General features: G+C 37.3%; 3 protein-coding genes across 16 annotated transcripts; 2 read left to right on the top strand and 1 right to left on the bottom strand.

Annotated features, from left to right (window-relative positions):
• Positions 1-2,888: 2,888 nt before the first annotated feature.
• On the bottom strand, positions 2,889-5,065 carry fam221a (family with sequence similarity 221 member A). Of its 2 annotated transcripts, XM_008331276.3 has the most exons (7): positions 5,032-5,065; positions 4,779-4,952; positions 4,406-4,579; positions 4,135-4,325; positions 3,855-3,928; positions 3,624-3,756; positions 2,889-3,000 (listed from the first exon to the last, which is right to left on the bottom strand). In XM_008331276.3, the coding sequence occupies exons 2-7, from the start codon at positions 4,841-4,843 to the stop codon at positions 2,954-2,956; spliced, it is 684 nt and encodes a 227-aa protein (XP_008329498.1). In that variant the 5' UTR covers positions 4,844-4,952; positions 5,032-5,065; the 3' UTR covers positions 2,889-2,953. The 2 variants fall into 2 exon arrangements, with proteins under 2 accessions (XP_008329498.1, XP_024920906.1); XM_025065138.1 differs by lacking the exon at positions 5,032-5,065 and having other exon boundaries at positions 4,779-5,025.
• A 394-nt stretch (positions 5,066-5,459) lies between these two features.
• ccdc126 (coiled-coil domain containing 126) lies at positions 5,460-9,879 on the top strand. 10 transcript variants are annotated; one of them, XM_025065144.1, is made up of 5 exons: positions 5,460-5,673; positions 5,746-5,777; positions 7,192-7,258; positions 7,346-7,696; positions 8,407-9,879. In XM_025065144.1, exons 4-5 carry the CDS (start codon positions 7,459-7,461, stop codon positions 8,616-8,618), a joined length of 450 nt encoding a protein of 149 aa, XP_024920912.1. In that variant the 5' UTR covers positions 5,460-5,673; positions 5,746-5,777; positions 7,192-7,258; positions 7,346-7,458; the 3' UTR covers positions 8,619-9,879. The 10 variants fall into 10 exon arrangements, with proteins under 10 accessions (XP_024920912.1, XP_008329500.1, XP_024920911.1 ...); XM_008331278.3 differs by adding an exon at positions 6,173-6,226 and having other exon boundaries at positions 7,192-7,696; XM_025065143.1 differs by adding an exon at positions 6,173-6,226 and having other exon boundaries at positions 5,460-5,777.
• Positions 9,880-10,518: 639 nt separating this feature from the next.
• On the top strand, positions 10,519-16,304 carry tra2a (transformer 2 alpha homolog). Of its 4 annotated transcripts, none has more exons than XM_025065135.1 (10): positions 10,520-10,676; positions 11,749-12,071; positions 12,396-12,529; positions 12,616-12,778; positions 13,399-13,452; positions 14,238-14,426; positions 15,157-15,272; positions 15,484-15,615; positions 15,714-15,784; positions 15,947-16,304. In XM_025065135.1, the coding sequence occupies exons 2-10, from the start codon at positions 12,060-12,062 to the stop codon at positions 15,955-15,957; spliced, it is 882 nt and encodes a 293-aa protein (XP_024920903.1). In that variant the 5' UTR covers positions 10,520-10,676; positions 11,749-12,059; the 3' UTR covers positions 15,958-16,304. The 4 variants fall into 4 exon arrangements, with proteins under 4 accessions (XP_016896887.1, XP_008329507.1, XP_024920903.1 ...); XM_025065137.1 differs by having other exon boundaries at positions 11,749-12,087; XM_017041398.2 differs by lacking the exon at positions 11,749-12,071 and having other exon boundaries at positions 10,519-10,676; positions 15,484-15,609.
• Positions 16,305-22,654: the final 6,350 nt, after the last annotated feature.

Raw genomic sequence — 22,654 nt, 5'->3', positions numbered from 1 at the left:
CCCACAATTAATGCAACAATAAAGCACCGCTGCTCTGAGCCTGTCACTCCAATGCTGGGTTTGCCATTACCATCAATAATTTGTTCATAGAATGGATTCTTCAAAGAGCGGCCCGTTTAAATGCAAATTTAATTTTTTCCCTCCTCTTATCAACCTCCCAGTTTGGATGATTAGTCATCTCCTGAGATTTATCAAGATGAAAAGCCCTTCAATTTCTCGTTGCTTTGAATCAGACTTTACATTTATCGCGTGTACAAATGTGAACCGTCTGAATCTGCTCCTTCGTGCAGACAGACTGTAAAAAGAAACATGACGAGAGGCTGAATCTCACACAGCTTTGCCACTTTCCCGGTTTGTTACATTGTTTTGGTTTTTTTTTAACACACAACCCTGACATTTAAATTGCTGACTCTGGCTGCACTATTGTGCTACGGTGACACTCTGTTATGCTGCTAGGAAAGCACTACTATTACCGACAAAAAGCACTGACAGAACCCTGTTTAGCATCATGCTCCTCATGTATTTTGTTATTCACAATCAAATGTTTGTGAAAGACATTCTGATTCCAACTGATGTGCACAGCAGAGACAGCCAGGGGTCATTAAAAATCTTTTTATCTCTTTATCTTATCTTTTTATTGACCTTGGTCTGCATGGTACTTTATTTTGAAAAACAATCACATCCAACAATAGCAACAATAGGAAATAATCGTATGTATATAAAAAGGTATATTTACATTATATATGTAATAACTAAACCATACATGATGCACTTTATCCTTTATCCTTCCTCTACTTCCCCTCAGTCCTGCTTATTTAGAAACTGAGAAGAAACGAATGAATGTTCGCCTGTTAGTGTTTGTTGGTGTCTTCTGTGATTCTGTGATGTCATTTTCTGTGTGTATGGGCATGTGTTCGTCGCCACATCTGCACCTGTGGTGAAAACATCACTGAGGGAGAAGCTTGATGGGGCTTTTTTTGATTGGCAGAAAAGCAGAATCAGGCTGACAGGCTGGTCGGATCAGGTGTGTGGGTCAGAGTGAGGGTCAGAGTCTTCAGCCCTGATGTTAGGGAAACTAAACTTTGGACCTTATGTAAACAAAACAAAAAAAAAAAAGAAAAAAACCACAGGCAGCACATTTTAAAAGTAACATTGTACTTCAACATATTTGATATAGATAAGTTTGTGTTATTTTTTATATGGTATACATGAGGTGGGACACATCTTAATGTACAGTCTGTCATCATTTCTGATCATGAAATGCTTCATGATGAAATAGTTACCGTCATCACCGGCACTGCGGTTGACTCACATTGACGTATTTCAAACTTGTTTCGCAGGAAGCAGCCTGAAGGATCTTACTTTAACTCTACATACTTTTCCTGCTCGCTTCTGGTATCTGGCTGACAGTTTCAGCTGAAACTATGCACTCCTGTCTTTCTGTGCTCTGTCTCTGAGTCGTTAACTCAGCTGAGTGTGTTCTTCTTCTCCAGCTAGTGTTTCCATACCATCGCTGTCACAGGGTAATTGGGTGTTTCCTTGTGCAGTAATTGCCAATTTGATCTCAGCCTGGCTACAGGTTAGTAACGTCGGATCTGTCAATCAACCTGGGTGTGGTTTCCATGGCTATATAAGAAGCTTTCTAATCACTCCCTTTAACCAATGGTCAGAGTAAATTACCTGTGGAGTCCTAAATAGTGTTGCCATGGTGAGGCAATTGCCCTAATTTGTAATTGTGGCAGAATAATGTGTTAGCCCAAAGCCCCCTAAATTAATTAGACTTTGCTCTGCTGTTTGCTCACCCACTCCAGCGACTGCCTCTACCCTTCTGTGAAGAAAAGTGTCTGGAAGTAAGCGACTGAATCAGGTCAATTACTTCCTTTTTTTTCTGAAAGAAAGTTTGACTCAAGCATCCGATCTTTTTTTAGGAAAGTGGTCATGATTGGCTTAAAGTGAATATGTGACCACCTGATGCCGTGGTCACCATAGACACACACTCAGTCTGACATGTCAGCTTTCAGATGGGACCCAGGTGCATCCATGACGTGCTTAACCTCTAGTCCTATTCACGCCATCTTGAGAACACCTGTTCATCCCACTAACACACACACCCACACCCCTGCGCAAACTCTTTTTATATTTGTGGGGACACTAACCCCTGTAATGCATTCTGTAGCTCTTTACTCATTTATAGCGATACATCCTGGATGCAGTACCACTACTGGTCAGATGGGGCTTTAAAATATAGTTCATCAAGGTACAGTTCTTCACAAACAGAGTATTTAAGCGCATTCACCCACAGAAGCTAAATATCATGGAACATGTCAGAGACTTTGCATTATTTATTGCAATTTTGAATCAAAATATACATTATATTTACAAAAGAACACAATCTTTCAGCATCAGCTGAATTGTGCTCAAAAATCTAAATAGAATGGAATAGGTTTGGACCTGGCAGGCTCCTATAGACACGCACAAATAGACACAACCAAAGTGTAATGGTGCTGACCAGCGCCAGTGTGTTTACATTTACATCACCTTTTGATGAGTGCTTAAATAAATATGAATACCTTGGAAAGACTGGGAAAAAGTGGGTCAACATATGAAAAAAACCCATGCTTCACTCTGTGTTAAACCGTGTGGATTCAATCAGTTCTCATCACTGCTGATCTACCGTGAGGAATGAGATTAATCAGTCAGAAACAGCACATCGATCATCATATTATTAGACGCTCATCACTGAACATGCTACGCTTTTAATCTTAAGGAGTGAGCACGGGAGGGAGGACAGATATCGTTCTCTCTTCTTCAGTACATGACTGTGTTTTATAACCACACGTTAGGTGTAAAAAAACAGGAAGTTTTACACCAGAGAACAGATTTATTTACAGCTTAAGTTAAGAAAATAACATTACAATATAATGAACGGTATGTGCTGCAGGTTGATGTTTGGTTATTTCTTGGTGCTCCTCTGCTGGCTGTCACTGTCTGTGACTTGATCTGAAAAATAACAAAGAATTAATATTAGATCGCAGATCTAGACATTCATAATGTTTATGATTTAATATATATTTAAAAATCCTACGGGATATGGCTAAACTGTTGTTGTTTTGTGAGAACAACAGAAACTTGCATAGTGTTTTTTTTTAACATTCTGGAATATGTCTACCAGCTTAGTATCAATGCGTGGTTAAACAATTAGTTGCCATTAAACATTAAAACATACATAAATAACTAGACAAAAAAGAAAGTTTTTCAGGAGGTTTACAAAGAAATTATTAAATGTAATACCGGACAAAACTGTCTAGAAACTATTTGTGCTGGATGTCTGTACAACTATTTTAATGCTGTGGTTATTTCACAACCCAACAGCTGCCTCCCGTGTGTCTCGACTCTCTGCTGCCCTCACATGCCTCCCAGTGGAACTCACACATCTTCCACGTTGCAGTTCAGAAGGATTGATAACATTTAAACTCTTTCACCTAATAATAACTCAAAGTTTCAACTCTTTTAAAAATATTATTACCTTTAATCATTCTGACTAATTCATGTGAATTTTATATGCCAGTAATTTACATCGATGTTATTATATTATGTTTTATTCTTACTATTTCATCATATACCTGAGGTGCTTGCCTCCAGTGTGAGGTAGCCTTCCAAAAGGGAAGTGAAACCAGTCAGCCCCCCCATGGCAGCATATGGGACATCCCTGCCTACCGGCCTTCCACGTGCCTCCCTCTCTGCCTTTGTCTCAACCTGCAAACATCATTGTCATCACAATGTTTGATTCGCACTAACTTTCAGGCATGTTATTATTTCGTATCTTATTAATGTGTGTTTAATGCCATACTCACCAGTGTCTGGTGGGCAAAGCTGGGCTGACCACAGCCACAGGTAAAAGGGCTCTGAAACCCATGACAGGTATTGCCTTAAATGAAAAAAGACATGTTTGTTAAATATTTTTAAATAATTAAAAAAATTTAAGTAATAAAGTACATCTTTACAAATACAATGCATTTGGTAGCCATTTATTATTATACTTTAATTGGAGGGTTTTAAGAAAATAATCGCGTTTACTATTATTAATTAATTAATTAATTAATTAATGTATTTATTTATTTATTTAAGACTTACACTTCTTGCACAAATGTCCTGTGGCTTCACTGTGGTCCTCTGGCAAGTGTTTACATCTGCAGCGAACAGGGTTTGGCCCGTTTCGAGGAACATACTGATAGGCAGAACAGCAACACCCTCTCACACGGCACGGAAGCACCAGGGGGCGCTCAGAGGGAATGACTTCAAAATCTGTCTTGTGTTGTTTATACCTGCATAAAAGTATGTTATCACAAATACATTTATGCCAGTATGTATTGTATATGTATGGCTTGATGGGACACTGCAGTACCTATGTGCACAGAAACACTGAGTCTCAGGACCAACGAGTTTGCAGTCGATGCGTCCTGGGACACCAAAGCTCACATACAGCCTGTTTTTCATACGTCGAGGGACAACTGTCCTCTTGTACTCCTCATATTGCTCTGCAGTGAACAGGACACCTCCATCGTCATCACCCACAATCCTTTAAGGAGACACAACACCGTAAAGAATTTGTGTTAAAGGTAGACGACACGCACAAAGGACTGAAATGCCAGAAGAAAAGCAGAGATTTTTTCCCCTGTAATCATCATAGTCATTTGCTTCAGATGTGTACGAATAAACAAATGAATTGCAAATGAATACAAATTTCCTAGAGCACATGGTTTAACTTTGGGACAGACCGTCTGTACTCGCAGTAGTCATCGATGGCTTTTAAAGCTGATTCATTTGAGCTTTTTTCCTCCATTGTCAGAATTCCAGCAATGATAGCTGTGGGCTGTTTGTTTGGTGTTTATTCCATGTAGAGGTTGCTATGGATATGGAGCCAGGCAACTCCCTAATGGCCACCAAGTGAACTGCAAGAAAAGAAAAGAAAAGAAAAAGGCATAATATACTAAAACTATACACAAATGTCTAACATAGACAAATTCTTACTTTTTTATCCCCAAAACGAAATGTTTAAAAGCAGTTTTCTAAGACACACAGCTTTAAATAGTGCATTCCTTTTGTCCTTTTATCCTTATCAGTTTGTCATATTTTGTATTTTGCTCACCTCCTTAATAGAATGAACTGATAATACTGATTAAAGTATAGTGTTTGGGTTACGTTTTATTTTCTGTGTGTATTATAACAATGAAGAAATAAAGTTTGTTTAAAAAAACATGTCTAATCTTTTCAGTACCTGACAATAGCTGGTACTTATATACTACTTATATAATAATTTTTCAGTGTCTGTAGAAAAAAGTCCTGTTCATGTCAATTTCACGGACAAATCAGTTAAATTGTTGGTATTTCTCCTTGACTCTGAGTTCAGAAACGAGCAGCAGACTTCATATCCCACAGTGCCACGCGAATGACGCATTCAGTGGACCTTCAGAGAAACCATGACAGTCGGCACAGATGTACACTTGGTGTTTTAGCAGCTGCCTACTCTCATGCAGTGTTCCCGTTTGTGTATATAAAGGAGTCGAGCTGACAGCGGACATGGAGCTCGACACGTCACTTTGTGATTATTCCTTCAATGGAGACGGCTTTCTGCTCCGACCTTAACGATAGCGGCAACAGAGCTGCAGCCAAGTGAGTGTCAGAGCGGTAGCAGCTGGAACACGCTCAATGTTATTATAACCACAGTCTTATTTTCTTCTTCAGCCCCAGTACAGCCTCTACACCAGAACGCCATGGTAAAATGACACCTTTCTAGTCTCTTAAATTCGAAATGCTTAGTGTTTACAAGTTCGTTTTTTTCTTTTTGTTTTTCTTTTTTTTCTTTTTTTGCTGACAGTCCAGTTTGACTGTGGCCGTGTTAGCACGTCAAGCTAATCTGCCACTAAAGTTGGAAACTGTTAAAAAATGGCTTCAGCAGGTGTTGTCCATTCTTTTTACTTTTTGGTATTGTTGTTTTTTCATTAATAGACGCTTATTAAATTAAGAGATACAATATGCTAGTTAGTAACCAGGGCTGTGTTTAAACTAGAGGACGTTGAATGTTTATAATATTACAGTGTTTCTCATATTTTTAATTATTGATTTTGCCGTATTCTATTTTTTTAAACCGCCACCACCTGTCTTTTTTTAGTTCATACAGAACGGACTAGCTGTTTTAAGTTCAACCACACGTGACAGCTGTTAGGTAAATATTTTACGCCCGAGTGAGTTTTTCTTTATTTTTTCATTATCCAAAAGACTGTGTGCTTTAGTATGACGAACTAACTTTATCAAAACTTTTTCTTCAAAATAATAACATCAGATGTGCACATATCTATTGCTGTATTTAAGACGAGGCTTAATAAAAATGTATTTGCCAGGGAACAGACCATATGTTGCCTGGTTGGCCTCACCTAAAATGAAAAAGAAAATGTTATATTGTGAAACTGGTGGAAGACAGTATCCCTGCAGATGACAACACTGAGATCCTTACAGAAGTTACTCTTAAAACTTCTGTGCATCTGGTATATAAGTCATGTCTTCTGTTGAGTTTGTAGAGTCTCTGGGACAGAAATGGGTTAGGGTTAACCTCTGGGTCCTTAAAAGGACAGACGCGTGTGTGTGTGTGTGTGTTGTAAAACATATTCTGTTACCTTATTTTTATAATTAATTCCCTCAGTCAATGTCCCATCCCAGAACCTTGAATAGGATGTGACACTCCCACGCCCTAAGAGGCAAAGCAAAGAATGAAGTCATTGTAAAAAATTGAAAACTGAGATAAGTCTAATTTCTACTTCATGTGGACAGTTCTCTGGGGTATTTTGCAGAATCAAAAACCTTTGCAGACGTGGAATTAGATCATTTCTGCATGAGTGTGCACTGCTAAAATGCGTCCCATGGAATCTATACTGTGTATTGAATTTCTAGGGGCGAATAAAAGAGCTACAGAGAGTGAGCTTTTGTGCACCCTGACTTGGAAATGTGTACTTTATAAAAGCTAGTTATGTCAAGAAGCTACAATCACAGAGCAAATTCAGTCAACCATGTTCGTGCATTTGCATCATAAAAGGCATCATAAAACTAGAGCACCTTTCCAAAACACTTTTAGGGGTGTTGGCTTAGTTCTCTTTCAACTTCCTGTCATCTGATTTCTTTTATGTACTTTCACAGTTCTTGGCATCGGCAGGATGTTCTTGTGGTTCTCAAGACGACTTTAACTATTGAATGGTGAAACCAGGTCAGTTTAAGTTTGCTTGAGAAAGATGCCTAATCCCCATTGACTCTTGGAGTTTTCATTGGACTTTGAACTCTAACCTGGATACAGAAAAAAGAATCATTACCCTGGGGTAAAGGAGAAGAACAGTTGCTGTACTCATTAAAGGACAGCTTCAGCTCGGTTCCAGCCCCCCTACTTTTGCCCTCCCTTGCACAAATACAATGCTGGGTACACTCTTGCGGAAGAACATGTCCCAGAAGCTGAGTGTGCTGCTGCTGGTCTTTGGCCTGGTATGGGGTCTGATGCTGCTACGCTACACTGTTCAGCAACCTCGACATCAGAGCAGTGCCGAGCTACGTGAGCAGATACTGGAGCTCAGTCGGCGATATGTCAAGGTCTTGACAGAGGAGAACCAGAATGCACCGGTTGGGTCACAGGGAGCCTCCATGGCAGGTTATGGTATGTTTTTAAGAATTATAAAAGTACTAAATAATAGTGTTTCTTAAATGGTGGGTCATGACCTAAAAGTGGGACATCAGATGTGTCCACACTTGTCTTCCCATTCTTGTATATTGACTATGTATATGTACTTTGTACAGGAAAACCTTCTGCCAATAGTTTACATTTGAGTTAATACTTTTTTATTGAAAACCTTGATTAATATTTAACAATTTTAAATTGACAGATGAATAATTTAAAAGCAATTTCTGCTACACAGAATTATTATTCAGCTCTCATTTTAAATAAATAGTATGTAGAAAATGTTGGTTAGTACAGAGTAAGTAACAAACCTTTTTTTCCCTGCAGGGGGTGCTATAAACAGTTTAATGCCCAACTTATTGAGACATATACACTGGAAAATTAGTATAGCCCTGTAACTATAACAAGATTCAGAAGGGCCTAAAAGGTATTTAATATTTAATGCCTTATCACAGACAAGACAGACCAAGCAGTTGGGATTAGATCATTCCATGCTGACTGGGTGTTTACCCCTGATATGTTTTACCCTTATACTGCCAAAAACATTGCAACAAAACTTTTAATCAAACCACAAGCAAAACAGTATTCTGGCCTCAACTAATTTTTTTTTTTAACATGAGAACTATCAATAGACTCATCATAGAGTCATCTCACTTTCTATATCTCTCTGGAACATCTCACATTCACAGCTGATCTGAAGAGGACTATAGCTGTGTTGCTGGATGACATCCTGACGCGGTTGGTCAAACTGGAGGGGAAAATTGATCTTGTGGCGAACTCCTCCTCTCCCAACACTTCACACATTGCAGGCGTCGCCCTTTTGTCAAGTCACCCGGGACAGAACCGCCTTCACCCACATGTGCCTCGAAGACTACCACGTCATCAAGGAGCCCAGCCATGATCACTGTTATCGTTTTGTTACACATCAAGCTTTTTCAGCCTTTTTCATGGATGTAACAATGTGAGACAAATAAAGAGCAATAGAGGGACTAATGGATGTCCACTTACACTTGGGATGCATATCAGAAATGACAAGAAGATCAGAAGGAAGAAAACAGACTTTTCCTGCTGTGTCCTTTACTATGGTGATATTTATTATTTTTTACAAAGACTTTCAATCACATTTGTATATTTTTTATTACTGATTTTGTTTGGCTTAAAACTAGCATTGTTTTATAATGCAGTTTGAACCCAATCATATTTAAATGGATAGAAAAAAATATAAACATAGAAATAAACATTGACTATCAAAGACACTTCAAACCCTTCCTAGGCAGCACTGTAACAACTTTTCATATATTCTCTCAAAATTAAGAACTGAACTTACCGTCACAATATCTAGAAACATTTAATTTATATTACAGTGTGCCACCAGCGCAAAAACTATAGTTAAACTGTAAGTGATAATCCAAAGAATGCTTTTTGCACTCCTGTCTGAATCCAATGTGTGTGTGTTTCATGCAACAACATTTGTGACTGCAGCAGAATTAATGTAATGTTGACTATTTGCCAATGTAAACATGACTTTCAGCAATTTGTCTTTGCTGTTATTCAGTGATTCTCTTGCCTGTTAAGGGAGCCGTTTTTATTCACGTTTAGAGAAGTCTGTCCTGTAAGGTTCATTTTTAGCCATGGAGTGCTGTGGATATGATTCACTGATGGCCCATCGCTCACACGTGTTCAGGGATTGTGTTTCCCTATGACTCTGTGATTGTAAATTAATGTACCGAGCACATCAGCTTTGAGTCTAGGCATATTTTACACTCTCTGAAGTATTAATTTTTCTTTAGAAGAAAGATGCTTGTGCATCACAGTAGTAAAATAACAAACAAACAACTGGTCAATGTGTTCATTCCGATGAATAAACAAGAGCAATACATCCATAAAAAATTTTGAGGGTTGTGTGAAAAACTGTTAATGTGGTTTTAAAACTAAAGAACATAAAGGTAAATGCTAACTCCCTCACTCTTTCTAATATCTTGACATCTTAGCAGTAATAGTTTGTAGAGTTTACTAACCTGAGTTTATTTTATGGTTGTTGAAAACTAAAAAAATGAGTCTGTTTACTATAAGTGGTGCCATAAATGTATGTTGTGGGCCGATCAGCTGCTGTGAAATAGCTTTACTAATAAATTTACCTCATGGAAAGGTGTTCTCTACAATCACTGTTTAATACTTTTATTCAAAAGCTGCATATTCAGCTTAAAAGAAGGAGAATATGTGATGTGCAGAATATCTTGTGCAATGTGCAATGATGAGCTTCTTTGTGAATAATTACCCACAGGGAATCTTCTGTGTACCTGTGAGGTGTGTGAGATGGAGAAGATGTTGCTTTTTGCTCTACATTTACTTTAATACCTGGGTCTTATTCCATTATTCCAACAATAAAAGACTGCAGGAAATATTAAAAGCTATTTTATGTTTACATTTTTAGTACAGAAAAGAAGAGGTGATTTGGAAACTAGTACAAATTCAGGATTGAAATACATCTGCAAAGAAAATAAGGGAACACTTTGATGGGGTTTGCACTTCTTTTTTGTGCATAAATTCTTATATGATGTACAGTATTTGTCTTAATAATGCAGTATTTTTTATCATGCACCTTTCTCCCCATAATGGCACATAGTATGGTTAGTTGGTTTTAAAATTGTATTAACAATTTTAAAATTGAAAAAAAAAATTATTTTTTTTTTGTTTTGTTGTTTTTTACAAGTTGTACATTTAGCTTTCCAAGCTAACGCTGGCTGGCTGACTGTACTAACCACGGGACGTCACGGAAGAGGTAGTGACGTCACACTGCGCAGTACATAAACACAAACCGTTTCACGCGCCATCTTGTAGCTAATTACGTGCTAAGCAAAATACAACGTTCAATATTAATATATAGGTGTTTTATATTTGTTTTTGAAAGAAACGATATAAAATGAGTGACACCAAGGAGGTCAAACGTGAAGCTCGGGTAAGTAGCTACCCTGTTTGGTGGCGTAAATGTCGATTTCTTTCTTCCCAGTCCCTTCAATTTTGTGTAGCTAACCATAACGCTGCAACAGCTACTAGCTTCAGCTAATGCTAATTGCTAGCTAAATCCCACACTATTATTCCAAGGTCATCCGACCGCAGGTGATTATTTGAAACGAAACCATTACAACAACAATGCTAGGGCGATAAGTAATTTTCAAACAGCCGTTAATTTTTGTTTACAATTATTTTGCACCATATGTAAAACGGTATCTAAAATATACCAACAACATTCCTAGGGGCTCTTAAGTCTACTCTAACGTTAACTCTAGATTTATATTGTGCAGCTGAAATTAAAGATGAAATAGGGTCAAACTTAATCCTATTTTATATAAGACAAAAATGTGTTTCGCAGACATTCGAAATTATCTGGGATTTATATCTTGGTCGGCAGTTAAAGGACAACAATAACTGACATGAAATCCATAACGTGTCATTTTAAAAATCTCCAGCATTTAAAAAGTGCACTGTCTATGAATTGAAAGAAATCTAACGTAGAAAATCTTTTAACGCTTTAATGGCTGAGTAATATCCGAAATATAAGTGTAAACAACCCCATATTATATATGTATATATAAGCTCACTGGATCGTCACTTTGGTTCAATAGATATTATATATTTATTTATACTTAAATAGAAAGGTACGGTCAGCTCAATTTGTAACTTCATAACTAAGTACTCTAGCATGCACAGTGCATCCTTAAATCTGTGGCAAAGTAATAATTTAAACTAACAAGTCTCAAATATATAAAATATATTTACGTATTATTATTCCAGTCAGATAAGTTTATACTGTAGATGCAACATGAAGCCACTTTTCTTTGCCTGCTTTTTCCTCCAAATGATCTAAAATCTTGCTGAAGTTAAGTTTTTCAGATTAATGACCTTTTTTGCACCTTTGCTGAGTATATGAATACATATGTTATTGTGCCTATTTTAGTGTTCTCATATCAAATTATCTCTTTTCTCAAACCTTTGACCTTAATTTTATGAAATGTTCTTTTTTCACTAAGGTTATTGGTCGTGAAGGATTTGAAGAGTTTTATCCAAGAATGATGAAGAAAATTTTCAAGATAAAAGAAGGCTAATGAAAACATGTACAGAGCAGTACATAGAAGTGCAAAGGGTGGAAAATGTGACGGAAGAATGGTGTCAGATAGAAGCGCTTGTGGTATAATGGCTAAAATCAGAGCCGGTTTCAATTTGGGTGAAGAAAAGAAAAACAGACCTGGAATCAGAAAATAAGAAAACTGAAAAAAGAAGAATGAAGAAGGATAGAAATCCCGAGAAAAGGGAGTAGCGTGTAAAGAATCTGGAAGAATGAATGTGTCTCTTGGTTAAGTAAATACACTGTATGTGTCATGTCTTCTCTTCACTGTGCTCTTTTCTGTTACATGAAGATGCATGTTTTACCTTTTTTTTCTTGAATCTCCCAGGTTGAACTTTCATATTCCTTTAGTATGTAGCTAAAATACTAAAATTTGTTCTACTTACTTAATTTTGAAAAACTAACCCTTTTCTTCACAGTACATTTGCTTTATATTTAGATAAATGGATTGTATTTGTACTGCATTTTCTGCTACATTTGTTTTTGTGTGTATGTATGTAAACAAATACATTTACCCATACAAAAGTTGTTAATATGACATTATGGCGATAGGAATCACGGGCCCAGTCTAAATCCGATCATGGCAGTCCGGCTCGGGCAAAGTCTGAGAGCAGGTCCGGCTCCCGTAGCCATTCTCGAGCCTCTAAGCATTCTGAGTCAAGATCCCACTCTCGATCGAGATCTCGGTATGCTATCTATATTTTGTTTTTAGCTCTATTTACAATATAATAGAACAAAAAGTTCATGATGTCTTATGATTTATTATTTTCAGGTCTCATACTAGACGACACTCATACCGACGCCATAGCCGCTCACATTCTCGATCCTACTCTCGTAAGAAGTCGCATTCTCGTTCCTTCAGTCCAGAGTACCGTAGCAGGAGAGGCGAGAGTGATTCTCCCATGTCCGACCGCCGTCGTCATGGCAGCAACAGGGTAAGTTAGACAGGAGCTTAACATGCCATGTTGGGCTCCATGTTCTTTTTTTTCTTTTTCTTTTTAAACCAGCAGTTAACCTTGAACAACAGCACTAATACTCTTGAACCTGTGTGTAAGAAAGGACCGTTCAGATCTAACCTTCTTAGAGAAAGTTTCAAAAATTGTCAGTGTTGGTGTGAAATTACAAAATAAAGAAAATAAAAACTTTACTTTTTTCTGTCCTTCCAAAATGTCAAGCATGTCTGCATTTTTTAAGCTAGTATCAAAGAATTCTGGCTCCCCCTGTCTGTGTTTTCGTGCAGCGCATCCTTGCAGTCTTTATACCATGGCAGAATGAACAGTTAGTAAAAGTAAAAAAAAAAGTTGTATAGGCTGCTGTTTGTATGAATATGTGACCTGCTCAGGTAACGTTTATTTTTCCTGACACTAATCACCCATGTCCTTTGTGTTGTAGTGTTTTAATTGATAAAAACTAGTAGCACTTTTATGTGTATTTCTATATGTACCATTTAAAATAAAAGTGATGTATCCAGGTAATTGTGGCCAATGCAGTGGGAAACCACGTGGCATTTAATAACCCCATTTTTTAACCTTTAATCCTTTCATTATATCAACAGAGCCATGGCTTCACAAAAGAATCAGACAGTCATGACAAAGATGCTGATGTTAGGGTATGTGGACCTTCTAACATGTTGGGGAATGTTTGTGGTTAGGTCAAAGCTGCTCCTCCTGTGACAAAATGTACAATTAATTGACAACAATGGATTGAAAATATGAAGAAGAATTGCTTTTACACACACATTCCCGAATGGAGTTTCTGTTACATGTGCTCCAATATAATAATAACAAAACACACACTCCAAAGATCTGAAACAAGCCACTTGTATGACAGTTCATCCAGTATGACCATCTCAGCACCACTCATGGTTATGTTTAAAACAAACTGCTGCTTTTTATGCTCTACATAAGTGGTTCCTACATTTTTTTCTGCAGTGCCCCACTTTTGGTAGATGGCACGATCTTTGAGCCCCCAGCATGAAGACATCCATGTCCATTGCTTCAAATCTTTACTTAATTATAAGCCTATGGTGTTATACTTCTGCATCCCTTGTGTCTGCCCTCCACATTGGCAAACAATTTTCAATAGAATATATAACCATGCAAATGGTAGACTGGGAGATTGTGGCATCTTTTAAATGATGGGCATGGGGTTATTCACCTTACACAATCAGTATATTGTATCACTAAGGTCACATTAAAGTTTGTTCTCCAGTATAAAATGGTATAATCATTTATTTATATATATTATAATAAAAGCAATTAGTTGTATGCACAAGGTGTAAGACTAATTAACACTGTCTTTGAACTGTTAAACTGTGGAGAAATTGTTTGGAGAGTTTGGTAGAAACGTCTAGACACGACCCCAATATCTGACCCCTGTTGTTGACCCTTTCAGGCAAACCCCGACCCCAGCACTTGTTTGGGTGTGTTTGGCCTGAGTCTGTACACCACAGAGCGTGACCTGAGGGAAGTGTTCTCACGTTATGGTCCCCTGGCTGGGGTCAATGTGGTGTACGATCAGCGCACTGGTCGTTCCCGTGGTTTTGCCTTTGTTTACTTTGAGAGAATGGAGGATTCCAAAGAGGTAGGTGAAGTTATTGTTATTCATGTCATTCATGTGGTCACTGCCCTGAAGGAATAATATCTTGTCTCCTATTATTAGTCTTATTAACTGTAATTATTTTAATGTTCACAATTTATAGTTATGTTTTATGAGCACATGTTGATGTTATGTAAATTTCTTATACATCAGAATCGGAATGACTTTACAACCCCCTAATGACAAGAATTGTTTATGACTGAGCTAAATGTGAGTTTGGTAGCAATAGCAGCAATAACGGAAGGAAATAATGGCAGTGTAATGTATGAAACACAACAGCAGCTAAATAGCAATAGGCAAGTAGATAATTTTATTTTCTCGTCAGTAAAACATGATATTAAAACTAATGGTGTTCTATAAACACGACAAAATAAGATCAGGTGAGATGAGCACAATATGAAAATAAATTCGACAATTGAACGACTGTGTGTACTATGTATGTGTGATCAAGCTTTTTCACATATATAGTTTGCCTTTTTATGTTTTCAAAGGCTAGCTTTAAGGTTGTAAACTTTTTTTTTTTTGCTTTTCCTCTTCATTTTAAGAGAAGTGATTACATATTTTGACCACTAGGTGTCTACCTTTCCCCACCTGTCAAACGCCATTTAGCCAGCCATCACGGCGAGTGGTTTTGTGCGTCATATTGACTGGCCTTTGATAATTGAGTAATTCAACAGAAGTCTTGTGACATCTTCTGCGCGCTCTTATTCTCCAGGCGATGGAGCGAGCCAATGGCATGGAGCTGGATGGCAGGCGCATCCGTGTAGATTTTTCTATCACTAAACGTCCTCATACTCCCACACCTGGGATCTACATGGGGCGACCAACTCAGTAAGTTCATCACTGACTCACCCAGACTGTCAAGTTTTTCTGTTACTGTGTCATTTAATTCACATCAACAATGAACTTTAGCCTCATCCTGAGTCATGGCCAGAAACATTATGGTCAGAAGTTTGTTTCCCCCTGGAGCCAATTTGTAACAGTTTTACTGAGGGTAAAAGAATATACTCAGAATCATTAGCTTGATCTTGTATTTCAACAGCAATGGTGGAGGTGGTGGAGGTGGTGGTGGCGGCAGTGGTGGCGGCAGCAGCAGCAGGAGGGGAAGAGACTCTTACTACGACCGGGGCTATGACCGCTACGACAGATATGATGAGTATGATTACAGGTACAGGTACGACTCTAATTATAAGTTATAAGCTATTGTGCAGCCATCTGTTTGCTAATTCTGGTGCCTGACAATAGAAGTGTAACTTAATGTCTGTTCTGCAGCCGCCGACGCTCACCGTCTCCCTACTACAGTCGATACCGTTCCCGTTCACGCTCCCGCTCCTTTAGCCCACGTAAGTGTGAAGATCCGTACAAAGAAGTGCAGCTGACGCAACTCTGTCGACAGTAGACGTTAGACTGTACTAACATAGCAGGCAAAAAACATTCATGATTATGTTGACATTAGAACAGCTCACTCCTGTGCTCATTGTGAATTTTGTCTTTTCTCTTCACAGGACAATACTAAAGTTTGCTCGTTTCATCGTTGAGTTTCTCTCCAGTAGTTGAGTTTTGATATTAAGATTTCAGAAAAGATTTGTTTTTTGCACCTGTCTGCATCACTTGCTTCAGAGTTTTAAATTGTTCTTGTTTACGTGCAACAAATGGTCATTATTAAATGCCTTCAATACAGCCATGTGGAACATGAGCGAAGAAGGGTCGGATGCTTTTGATTTCCTTTGTTTCCATAGGGGTTGTTAGTTGTTTTTTTTTTTTTTGTTTGTTTGGGGGGTCAAGATAGTCTCATGAGACTTGCACTGACATTTATGTTACGAACTTGACTTAATAACAATAAAAAAAATCAAAAACATGAAATGAATGTGAAAGATGTGTGATTTCCATTTGGTTAAGCCATAAGACAGAGTTTGCAGGTAAGAAGCAGAGATTTCAGTTAATTATAGGTTGATCTGTCTGATACCATTTTTATCAGGTTTGCATTAATTATTTGTGTAAAAGAAAATACCAGCACAATGGTTTATAAGTTTATAAGGTGAATTGCTGTCTTTATGCTCATGAAATTAAACATTGTTTGGACAGGTAAAGTTAACATGTTGTTGAGTCTGTTCACACATAGTCACATTGATGTCCTCTAAGCTTTTTTCCAAACAGAGAAATTGTACAAATCTTTGTTTAAAATGTATACAAAATTCAAGTGAAACATAACATTTACTTTTCCCAAATGTTGAACATTCATGTGATGGTTGATTTCAAATGATCAACATTTAGTTTGATGCTTTAAATATGAACTGTCACAGTGGTTATAGGTGTTGTTTCCAGTCTGGTTCTCCTGCCTTAGTGCAGTGAATGGAGACAGAACTACAACCTGTTGCTCCATTAGTAAAAGAAATCAAACTGTTGGATCATTTAGATCATACGTTGGTGGATTATATGAAGGGTTTAAAAAAAGGAAACACCTTTGTTTGGCCCACAAGTTCTGCCTTTATTAAGACTTCCCAAGTCAATCCCAGTGACTCCTAGATTAAACAGGATGTGGAAGTGTTTCTTTTTAACTGAACTCAATCAAGGCCACAGTTGGGTGTCTTGTAAACCACTTTTCTGGTCGATTTTTGCACTAAAATGTAGGTTAAAACAAATTTTGAGTGTAGGCTGTAATTTTTTAACCAGTTTTTACTTTACGCAGCAGGTGCACACATTTTTTTTAAAGTAACCTTGATCTTTTGAGATGTTAAGTTTTATTGTTAAACTGCTAAATTTTCTTTTACTGAAACGGCACAATGACATGGATGTCACGGCAGCAGCTATCCACCAATAGGGTGACCAGTAGGGGACAGAATGGCTATTCATAAGGAGTGATCTCCTGCAGCGCTAACTCACCCGAAGAACTTGGAATCAGATATTCAGACAGAGACATGTGCATTATTTTCTGCATCAAAGGAAAAAAAATCTGGATTTTGTGAACCATTTCCTGGCAGTGAGAGTCTGCTGCTTTGCAATGATACACATCAGGGCCACATTCTGGAACCAAACCCAGGCAGAGCATTTTAATCTACATAAAATATACCATGCCATCTTTTCTCAATTTTTCTAAGAAACCTAGCACATTTTTCAAAGTGTAGGGCTCTAAAGTTTATTATAGTCAACTCCCCATGCCCCAGCTGTGACCTGTGGCTTAAAGGTTTAATCACATACGGACAGGGAGCATGGAATCCCAAGCGTACAGGACAATGCCTGAAGGTTATCAGAAAAAGACCACATGAATGTGTTCTATATAGTTAACACACATGGATATTGGCATGGGATTAAATTATATGCAAATTTTGTAATCAAACTCATTAGGATAATATCAGAAGGCATTATGTTTTACTTGTTTGCTGCTAAATTGTTGCGAAATGTTTTAAAGTAAAATTACTATATTATTGGTTTATTTACATATGTATTTCTAGTTTTATCTGCTTAAGTTCACAAATTACACACTAGTTCATCGTGTTCATTACTTGTTTAGAGTTCAGTTTGTTTTGCTTTATATAAATTATAATTATCAACTTTAAAACAAACTATTGCAACAATTAGCACACATTTCATATCTTTAGTTTATTTAAAGTGACAAACCACAAACAAAAACTTCATTAATAAGATTTATTCATTTGGAAAGTTTATACTTGAACATATCTTTTAAATAATCACCTTTTTTTATTTCAGCATATCCACACAGTTTTGCTTTAATTCATTATTACTTTAAATGATGATAAAAAACACTAATGTACACATATTAGCATTTATTTACAAAACTTTCACTTGGGAAAAAATACACGTTCAACTCTATTTCACCCCATATTCAATAGTTTAACACAGTTTAAACTACAAAGTGTGTAAAACTACAAGTCTGATAAATATTTTAAATCCGCAAACACCCCTTAAAAACAACAACAGTATTTCTAAATTAATTTTTAGCTTTAAAATTATTTAAGCATATTTTCAAAATCACACAAACTGTTAAAACTAATTAGAAAATGTTTTAAAAACCTGAACTTTCAACAACAGAAATCTTGACGTAAAAGTGACGCAAAGCTGAAACGTTACAGTACATTAAAGCTTCACGAGCAACACAAGTCTGCAAACATACACAGGAATGTCAGGTAAAAAGCTATGTAAAGAGCACATTTTAAATGTTTGTAAAAACAGCAAGAATGTATGGAAAATTCACGTTGGTTACAATAGTTTATACATTTATGCACAAAAAAGTATAATCTACACATTTCTGTTTAATGGTTGACTAAAACAAATACTCTTTACACCTTTTAGCAATAACTAATTCTGCACAGAACATCACCATATTACATTAAATTTCAAATTTTTACCAGAAGAAATTCCAGTAAAAACGTATAGCAATGGATAATGGCAGATGTCTGTCTGAGATAAGCAAAAAAAGTTAACAAAAAAATGAAATGTTTCTTTTTAAAATATGCATTAGCATTTAGAAAATCGTTTGCTGACGTAGATTAGCAAAATACTTCAAATAATTTTCCACAATACGTCTTCTGGGTGCAAACAGTATAAAAAACAATAACTCTAACTGTTTCTCTCATTTGTTTTTGTTTTTTTCTTTTTTTTAATATTCAAATTATCGGCAAAAAAAATCTACATTTCCTTATTAATTTTTTGTGGGGTAGAAAAAAGTAGGCTTTAAAGCCAAGAATATTTCCTGTCGTGTTTTGAGAAGAAACAAACCGCCATTTTCTACTGACTTGATGGAGTCATTCCATGGAATCTGTAGAGGGTTTTATAAATATACATTTGTATGTTTTGGATCCTAGAATAGTGAACTTGATGTGCTGTAGAATATTATCCTGACCAAAAAAAAGTTACATTTTAGACAGAGTTGAAAAGACTTTCCATCAGGTAGTGTTTACAGTTAAAGGTTCCAGATTTGCTTTAACATGGCGCACGTCTGTGCTTCTGTGACCGACTGTGGCTATAGCGACCAGTCAGAGGATTTAATGGTAACCACCCATGTGGAAAGAATACAATATTAAATATTTGGAGTGCCTATTATTAAAATATAAAAAAACAAACAAAACAGAGCAGTCTCACCCGAGGACAGAATTCCTGGATTTGAGTGTAGCCTATATGTCAAAGCCTTTCGCGTGGCGGCCGTAGACTATATCTTGGAGAGACTATGGCACGAAGCTGAAACTTTTTGGCCATAAGCTGCGTTTTTCACGTATACACCCCACCTCCCTCCACCCTCTACCTCTTCCTCTCTCTAAAAAAAAAACTCCATCCATGACTATGTTTAACAGCCTAGACTGTGCCGTTGCTTCCCCTTGCTGCAGGAACATTCCCCACATATATGGAAACAGTCTGGTCTGGAACTTTATGTCTGCTCCCCCTATGGAATTTGTCCGTGGAGAAACTCGGGGGGCGGGGACACTTTCTGTACATTCCTCAGCGATACATTCACTCTCTCTGCACAAACACTCACACACATATGCACCCCCCTCCCCCCCTCTCTCTCTCACTCACACACACTCTCTCACGGCAGCAGCCATGCGTCCGTTCATCCAAACCGACAGCCACGACTGCAGCCTCTATACTATTTAAACCATTGGGCATCTATAAGTCTCTTGATCACAGGCGCACTGATCTACTGTCCTAAAGGGATTTACAACGGGAATAATTCATTACGACTAAAGTGGGTTGTGAGAAAAATCAAAATTCACCGAAGAATTACGGTTGCATCGGATAAATATATTACATACAGATCAATATGGAAAAAATCTATGGCTTTTACCGCTGGGGGCAGGAGTAATTCATAGATGCACAGCGTGACTCCAAAAGTTAGAAACAAATTATTTAACAATGAAATTACACAGAAAGTATGATCGGAGTGGAGTTTTAATGTGTCTGTCTTTAAAAAGTATCCATTCACGTGTGTGTAAATGGATCTAAAAGTCTGAGAAAAGTTTTCTGAGGGAGCGGCTATAAAAGGAGGCGCGGATTGGCTCTCGGACTCAGATTTCGTTCCATCCTTATGTCTTCAGCTCAGGGAGGAAACGTGTGAAGCACAAATGCATAGTTGGCGCGCTGATTCATATAGAATACTAGAGTCCAGGAGCCAATGAATGAGCGCGTTTAGGCCGAGCCAGCAGCAGTAGTACGGTGCCCGGTTGCTTCTCTGTGATTGGCCAAGCCCCCCGACCAATCACAGACCCCAGGGTGTGTCTTTTTTTTTTTTCCAGCAGTGGAGGGTTGAACCTACAGACACAGAAAACTCATAGCCCCAGTGTTTGTGTGAATTCACTGGCAATGGACCCAAAACTGAAATGTTAACCATGCTTTACACGAGCATAAACACACCTAGATAATGGAGAGAGTAAATTAAGAATTTCATCTAAGATTTCTGAAGTGGAGAGCAGAAATAAATGTCAGACCCACAGAAACTTACTCTGGAAGTTTCTTTTTTGTCAGAACCAGAATCACCTTTAATAGTGTCTACTAATATTTACAAGGATTTTAACTGCAGTTTTCCACTAACCACAGGGGACAATAAATCTGCATAATTATGAAAATTTTAGGGAGAGGTAAAATAAGAGATGCGTAAGTAGATTTGGCTGTAATGTAGAAAATTAAATTATACACAAACGTAGATAAAACAACAACAAAGACAATGTATCTACATTTTGCACAAGGATCTCATAAACTGCTGTGTACTTTTAACTGAAACCATTTTTAAATGTTTTCACACAATTTTACAACATAGTCAAGTGGACATACCATTAACTTGTGTTTAGAAAATTAAACCTTATATTATTTAGGCGTCCTCATGGTTTACCTGAAATATGTGCTAAATTTTTACACCAGTATTGTTTTTCTTCAAGTGTAAGTGATTACAGTTTGTTCCAATGCAATCATTCTCAACATTACAGGTCAGAAGGTTTTAGCACACAAAGAAAAAGTAGGAATAATCACATTCCACAAGAATGAAGAACATGAATTATAACTACTGGTTCCTTTTCTTCTTTCACTTGCTAAAAGTAAAAACGGGAAGCCAAGCAATGTTTGTTGTGTACCATAAATCAAGAAAACATGTCTTTTATAATTTATTTCCCGTATTTTTGATTTATCATTTTACACTTAACTCAATTAATAAAAGAAAATAAATCTAAAAAAAAATCAAACACCCTGTCTCCTAAAACTATAGTGCAGTCATGAAATAAAATAATGTAAATAATCTCGTTATGCATAACAATGCTACAAATAAGTGTAAAGTTATTTTGAAATGTATTTAAATGTGAACAATGTATTTTCATGATACAAAATGTTTTTATATCCTAGTTTACAGCAATAGGTATTTGTATCACTATGTTACCAAATTATTTTCTGTTGCTGGATTAATACTGAAACACATTTTAAGGTCAAATAATAAACCTAGTCACAATTTAATTAAATTATGTCACAGTAATATTATTTTAAAAGGACTACTGTGGCTGTACTGTTCTAAGAGGTAAAATATGGGTAGAGTGACATTGTAAGCCTTATTATCTTTTTTCAAGAACACTTTTAAAACAATAATGTTGTAGGCTTTAATCCTTTTAAAATGCACAAGTGTCAATTTAAAAAAATGCTAAAACTGCAATTGAAAAAATAAAATTAAAGTCTCACAGCCAAAATAATGCACATAAACCTTTCACCTACAAATAGGTAAAAAGTTATCTACGTTTTAGTGTTAGTTCAACTGCAGAGCGACCCATCGCCTGAACCATCGACCTTCGACGTTGATTTACAAAGGGTCTTATTGACAATTGTGAAATATTTCAGCATTTTGCACGTGGTTTATTTGGGCTGTCCTTTTACATAGAACTCTGGGGCACTTGGGAAACAGGAGACCCCACCCTCTTTAATGCAAATCCATACCAGAGGTTCAGCAATCAGACTTCGCCATGTGCCTTCGCTCAACACGGATCGTGCAGGCTCCCTCCCTCTACCAAATGGCCAGAAAGTTGGATAAAGCCATGTGGAGTGGTGCTGCAACACAACTGTCGCCCCCTCTCCAGTATTGTGTGGAGTATGGAAGTAAAAAAGTCGGGTCGCTGTTGGACTTTGAGTTGTGGAAGGGGAAGGGCATGGCTCCACTCACAGAAGATGGATGCCGCCATGTGGATGGTGCTGTAGGCTACGTGTCATTCACACGATGAGTGGGGGCC

Source organism: Cynoglossus semilaevis, chromosome 18, assembly GCF_000523025.1.
Source record: "Cynoglossus semilaevis isolate Cse_v1.0 chromosome 18, Cse_v1.0, whole genome shotgun sequence".
Lineage (NCBI taxonomy): Eukaryota > Metazoa > Chordata > Actinopteri > Pleuronectiformes > Cynoglossidae > Cynoglossus > Cynoglossus semilaevis.
This window is presented reverse-complemented; position numbering and strand designations above follow the sequence as displayed.